The sequence below is a fragment of the Phaseolus vulgaris genome, chromosome 3 (genome assembly GCF_051622355.1).
Source record: "Phaseolus vulgaris cultivar YP4 chromosome 3, ASM5162235v1, whole genome shotgun sequence".
Taxonomy (NCBI): Eukaryota; Viridiplantae; Streptophyta; class Magnoliopsida; order Fabales; family Fabaceae; genus Phaseolus; species Phaseolus vulgaris.
Window position 1 is genome coordinate 52,305,907 of NC_143500.1, and position 7,036 is coordinate 52,312,942.

The window sequence follows — 7,036 nt, forward strand, 5'->3', positions numbered from 1 at the left end:
ACCTCTATTGGTTGTTTGATTACTTTGTGTTTGTAGACCCTTGTGACATCAACTCCAATACTCCCTACAAGGTTATGCTTCAATTATTGCATAATTATGCAGTAAATATAACAGATTTGGTTTGTTAATCTGCTGTCAAACTCTTGTAGACCCTTAACAAACCAGATGGTTTTGCAGCATCTACATAATATAATTTGAGTGTTCCATATCACTTTAGTCAGCACAAGATAAAATATAATCCAGCGCATAATAAAGCAAAACCATAACTATTGACAATAATAACCTATACAGCAAGATTAAATTCAAAACCACCAATAACAAATAGTGAATAAATCAAACAAATATTATAGGTGAGGTTTGTATACCAAACAAAATATTTTTTTGTCATGTTAATGCAAATAAGGGGAGATAAAATCCAATCAGAGAAAGAAAACTTAGTTTTCCTTTCTTTGTGTTTCATTCATGCTCATGATTGGATTTATGCCATGGTAAGAATTTCCTCAGCATCTATCTTTGTTTGAAAATGACCCTGTTTTTATGTTTTCAGAAACACAAAGTCACTGAAACCCATAGATTTTTTCTATGAACTATTAATTTTTTTATTAAAACAAATGAAAAAAATTACTCAAAATAATTAAACAATTCATTGTGATATACCTATCATACCAATTACCAACTGCTACACAATGCAACAAGTTTAACATAGTAATGATAGGTGTATACATCAATTAATTTTAGACATCCCACCAACACCTATCAATTATCCTTATCTCTTAATATCTTAATACTTATAACTTTTTTCTCCTTCTAAATAACACAGTTATTTAATTACACGATGATATATACACACACCCTATCTTCTACTAAACACTCACCTATCAATATATGACATTTTTATTTTAAAATATAAAATACTTTGAAATAAATCAACTGAAAAAGTAAAGTGAAATTTAAGTGCACATGTCAAATTTTATTATTTAATATTTGAATGATAATACATTTACAATACTATTATTTTAATAATTTCCACGTTATTTAATTATAAATTAATCTATATTTATTTATTAAAACAATCACATTAACCTATGAGACTCAAACACTCCTTTTAAATGACATGTTTGTGTTGGATACATGTATCGAACACTAATACCCGTAGAACACGTATCGGTGAAAAGTCAAATTAAAAAAAATATTTGTTGGATTTTTGAAAATTCTAACACAGTTCTAACACAATTTTAAAAAAAAAAGACATTAATTTTCTAAAAATTCAAACTTACTGTATAAATTTTTATTATAATTATAAAAATAAATAATAAATCTTTTTTAACCAACCATAAAAACATCTTTGTGCTAAAAAAATATGAAATATACTTGTGTAAATAAAATTTTATTTTTATTGTCATGAATTATATAATATTGATTCATATTCTCGTGTTTACATTTTAGAAATTATAAGTGTTGTACATAGTTTACAACTCTTGTCAAATTATAATTTTTTTGGTGATGATATTTTGATATTCTGCTCCACTTTACACCTACTACAAAATATTAATATTTGTAATTAAATTTTTTTTTAATGAAAATATAATCAAAATGCAAAATGTTAAAATAATTTTTAAAATTAAAAAAATTATAAATGATTAAAATATTAATATTTATTGGAGTGTAGGTTGGAGTATGTGTGGTAAAAAAATCATTTTTATTTTTTTTAATATTGTGGGTCTATCGATCATTTTTTATCTTTTGGTTTTGTTAACCTAAATGGTGAGTGACGCGTGTTTTGTTTGTGTTCTATACCCAACAAATCTGAAGCTGAGAATAGCACACCAGAGAATGCCCATTTTCCGACCTTAATTAGTATTCCACAATTCATTTTATATATATATTTACTATATCAGCATTTGCAAACCTTGACTTAAGGTCACAACCACACCTCCTTCCTACACAACAATAATCACGTACCCTCTGCATGTTCTTCCTTCTTCTTCTTCTTCTTCTTCTTCTTCTTCTTCTCCACCCATCTCCCTCCATTTCCAGAAACCGCCACCTTCATTCATTCTCCCAATGGTGTTTCAAAAGGCTGAAACCCCACCAGAGGACGCGCCTCTTCTCTCCAAGGCACCCCCTCTCTCCTCAAATTTCAAGACCTTCGCCAACATCTTCATATCCATTGTAGGTTCTGGCGTGCTTGGTCTCCCTTACTGCTTCAAGAAAACGGGTTGGATCACGGGTTTGCTCATGCTCTTCCTCGTCGCCTTCCTCACTTACCACTGCATGATGCTCCTTGTGCGCACTCGCCGGAAGCTTCAATCCAACGAGGGCTTCCCCAATCTCAACTCTTTTGGCGATTTGGGGTATGCCATTGGAGGCCCTCTTGGCAAATTGTTCGTTGATGTCATGATAGGGTTTTCCCATTGCGGTTTCTGCGTCAGCTACCTTATTTTCATTTCCACCACGTTGGCCAATCTTGCCGGCGACGGCTCAAGATGGTCTCTTTTTCTGGGTTTCACGCCAAAGGTCTTGTTCTTATGGGGTTGCTTTCCCTTTCAGTTGGGCCTTAATGCTATCCCAAGTTTGACCCTTTTGGCTCCTTTGAGCATTTTCGCTGATGTTGTTGATATTGCAGCCAAGAGTGTGGTGATGGTGGACGAAGTGTTCGTGTATATGAAGAATAGACCTCCTCTGGAGGCCTTTGGTGGTTGGTCGGTGTTTTTCTACGGTTTAGGGGTGGCAGTGTATGCGTTTGAAGGGATAGGAATGGTTTTGCCCTTGGAATCAGAGGCCAAAGATAAGGAGAAATTTGGTGGGGTTTTGGGTGTGGGGATGTTTCTCATTTCTCTGTTGTATGCAGCATTTGCTGCTTTAAGTTACTTTGCTTTTGGTGAAGAAACTCAAGGGATCATCACTACCAATCTTGGACCGGGTTTGGTGAGTGGTTTGGTGCAGTTGGGTCTTTGCATCAACCTGTTCTTCACTTTTCCATTGATGATGAATCCAGTGTACGAGGTGGTTGAGAGACGGTTGTGTGAGTCTAGGTACTGCCTGTGGTTGAGGTGGTTGTTGGTGTTGGGGGTGAGTTTGGTGGCACTTTTGGTGCCTAACTTCGCAGATTTTTTATCCCTGGTTGGTAGCAGCGTCTGTGTTATTCTCAGCTTTGTGTTGCCAGCTATGTTTCACTATTCGGTCTTCAAAGAAGAGATGGATTGGAAGTGTATGGTTTCCGATGTCGCAGTTATGGTTTTTGGGTTGGTTGTTGCAGTCAAAGGAACCTGCTCTTCCTTATTCAACATTTTTGGCAATGATTGATCAAACCTCTTCTTCATCAAATAGTTGTATATATTTTTGCATGCACAAATCATCATTTTATATGACGACGATGACCAATTTTTATGATAATTTTTGGCAATAATTATTATTAAAATGAAACACAACGATAATTATGTGTTATTGTTGTTCGTATGAGTAATAGCTTAAAGTTTTTTTAACCAAATATCAAATAAATCATTCATGTAAACAAGTAATTAGGTTTTACTATAAGTCAAATTACACGCACACTTATAAAGAAATGGTTTCCTACTATTAATATCTAAATACTACAAAATGATGTTGTTCGCTAAAATCATCTTAGAGTGTAAAAACAAATTAAAAGTATAAAAGTTAAATATTGTAAAATTATATTACTTTATATATTATATATATAGTGTTGTAGCCAATTGACATAATACTTTGTCCACATGTTTCTATCATAGTCAAGTACTTTCGAACCTAATGTTATGTTTCATTAAAAAAACACCAACATATTTGCATTATTTAAAATATAAGTCCATAAACAAGAAATAGTTAAAAACTTAATATATTGGTCAATTATAACAAATTAAAATTCCATTAAATGATAATTGTACTCATAGACTTCACACAATAGTTTAAAATAAATATAATTAAATTCATTGATTGACCTGCAATAGTGAACAAATTAAAAATAGACACTAATCAATAATTTGGATAACAAGACATGATTATGAGTTTTGATAGTATTTAGTTGTTTTGAATTAATTCATACTGAGAAGTATTATTTTTCTATGCTCCCGCAAGCTAGGCACGATGAGAGCTACGAACAAAGGTGACAGAGCCAGATCTACCTCTTAAACATTATTCTCTCATTTCCCATCAAATTTTGGAAATTTGGTTCGTATGAATTGTGGAAAATTTTTAGAAGATGTTTTCATCTTTCGTAGTCTGAATGGAGGGGGTTAAAGATTTTACTTTGTAAGATTTCATGTTGTTATGAATCCGAAAGTGTTGGAGATGCAACGTGACAATATGATAGGCAATATGAAACTTACCTTATATAAACACAAAATAAATCAATAATTTTTTTTCTCTAAATTAATATCTAAGTTAATATAATAATTAATTATTTTTTATTTTTAAAATTAATTTTTATTTAATCAATAATTTTTTTTCTCTAAATTAATATCTAACTTAGTTAATATAATAATTAATTATTTTTTATTTTTAAAATTAATTTTTATTTAATGATTTTTTTACCGTGATCATGTCACGATTAACATGGAAAATCTTAAAGAAAGTTTCATCATGAATGGAAGTTTCATACAACTTATATCTAGAGAATAATGTTGTTTTTATATTAAGTGATAGTAACGAATATATACGTAATGAACTATTAAGGACAATCAATGTGACTTTCCAACACTTTTGAAATGATATCAGTTTGGAATGACAATGTTACATAAGGGTGAAGAAATATTTTTGTAATATCACTTATTTTTCAAAACTATTTGACAAATTTGAAGGACTTAATTCACTTGAAAACTAATTTTGATGTAACCGACTAAATGGTGCATACCTAATAATGACTATTTTTTTTATATTAACCTAGACCCAAAAGTTTATAAATATAACTTGATTATCAAAAAAGTACTCATTCAGTCTCTTTTACTTACTAAACACTTTTAAAATATTTCACTAACTTTTATTAAATTGAGCTTAACAAATCTTTTGCGAGAGGATCTTTATTTAGTGTTTCATAAAAAACTAAACAACCTTAAGATTAATTCGACCAAAATTCGTCTCTCTCATTACCTTTTTCAATCCATCTCAAACGATTATAGTTCAATTTCAATAAGAATAATTATATATGGTATTATAAATGAAATAATAATAATAGAGAATATATTAAAAATTTAACAATGTTGTTTTAAATAAATAAATAATAATAATAATAATTTAATATTTTTATTATCCATCCAAGTGGATAGAAAATAAAATAGAAAGAATAAATGTCACACATCTATAATTCTTTTACGACTAATATGAACTTATGGAGAACTCGACTAACCGTTGGAAAATTTCCTCCCCATAAGATTTTTAATCTTTTTGGAAAAAAATTGTAAAGATATATATATTTGATAAATAGTATATGGAGAAAGGTATCATCAACTATTAGTAGTTTGTTTCACCACTGGTTTGAGTTTCAATCCTAACAAGGATAATTCATAAAAAAAAAAGTAGTTAAGAAGGTCCTCTAATTAATTTTAATTTTAATATATTTTATAGTTTAAAATTCCTTACCAATAGTAAATGAAAAAATTGTTTAAATAATTTAAAGAAATTATTTTATTTATATTGATCATTTACATACTCATTATTATTATTATTATTATTACTTTTACATTGATTTTTTTTTTTTATATTTCCATCCCATTAGCCATTTTTCCTCACACTTCTTTTACTTATCTTGTCACTTGTTGTATAAAAAGATTGTACTAATTTATCATGCGAATGCAATTTATCCTTAAAGTTGAGAACAAATTTTGTCTTAAGTTACTTGATCAAATTAAATGCAAAGATTCTTTGGCAAACATGATCGCATGTCCCTTCAAAAATCAAGTGACTCCTATGAACATAGATTCTTTACCAAAACTATATCCATGCTCAACTTTTAAGCTAAAGCCATTAATTCCCAAGCACGGCAAAGTCACTAAAGACTTGAACAATGCTGCTGTGTAGCTTTTAAAACTACCTTTAAGATTTCACATTAAAATTGGCAAGTTTTGGCAATGTCACATATTTAGTGCACTTTGCAAACATTGGGAACACATTTTTGTTTAAAATTTAATTTCTTTACATATTTAAAGTCACAACTATTATATTAAAAAGGATTATCAAAACAAAAATTAATAACAACAACATTAATAGTTAATAATAGAAATAAATTTTTGATAAATAGTGTATTTAGTGTTAACTATATAACTTTAAGGTAAGTAAAGTTGTGTTTCTGTGACAATTTGTAATACGTGAAACATTTGTATTAATGACTGTGAAAAAATCAAGTTTAAGATTTTTCACATTGGTATAATAGGTTTCCATCTAGTATTTTCTTAAAGTTCTTTATATACTACCAGTGTATCAGTTTTTGTTAATATATAAGTGATCCGGTCGGTCATCGGCAGTCAATGACTCATCTGCTTCCCTGGCCCACGTGTTTCACTAAGAACAGTCCACGTGGCTATCTGTTGTTGATGTCACCGACTGTGATGACCGACCGGATCAATAAGTTTTAGTATAATCTTTCCATATATATTTGTAATTTTTTTTTCTAATAATTTTTTTTATGTGCTGACAAAGTATAAATGAGAAGTCAAGTTTCATATAAAAAAATTGTGATGAAGTAAGAAGAGAATATATAATGTATTGTAATGAGAAAATGGGTGGTATAATATTGAATTTGCATAGGCTAAAAGAAGGTGTTGACGAAGAATGAAGAGCACATGGTGAAAAAGAAGTGTGAAGGAAAAAGAAAAAGCAGGGAAAAGGGTAAAAGTATAAAGATAGGAGGCAGATGGGTGACGCAGGAAAGCGCAGCAACTCACAACCCTTTTTCAGGACCCTGATTACCCCTCGCCACCTAAAATAACATCCAAAATACGTATCTTCCCAAAAACCCCTTGCACCCTTCATACGAAAAACAGAATCCAAAGGGTATAAACGTAAAGAAGCAAGAAACAGTTAATTT

The 7,036-nt window shown here is 30.1% G+C and overlaps 1 protein-coding gene across 1 annotated transcript; it reads left to right on the forward strand.

Moving 5' to 3' along the window:
- Positions 1-1,869: 1,869 nt before the first annotated feature.
- LOC137805987 (amino acid transporter AVT3B) lies at positions 1,870-3,410 on the forward strand. The gene has a single exon (XM_068605862.2). It carries the CDS (start codon positions 2,065-2,067, stop codon positions 3,304-3,306), a length of 1,242 nt encoding a protein of 413 aa, XP_068461963.2. The 5' UTR covers positions 1,870-2,064; the 3' UTR covers positions 3,307-3,410.
- The last annotated feature ends 3,626 nt before the right edge of the window (positions 3,411-7,036 follow it).

Excerpts from the sequence above, each read along its gene's own strand:
- LOC137805987 (XM_068605862.2), top strand. The coding sequence starts at position 2,065 with ATGGTGTTTCAAAAGGCTGAAACCCCACCAGAGGACGCGCCTCTTCTC.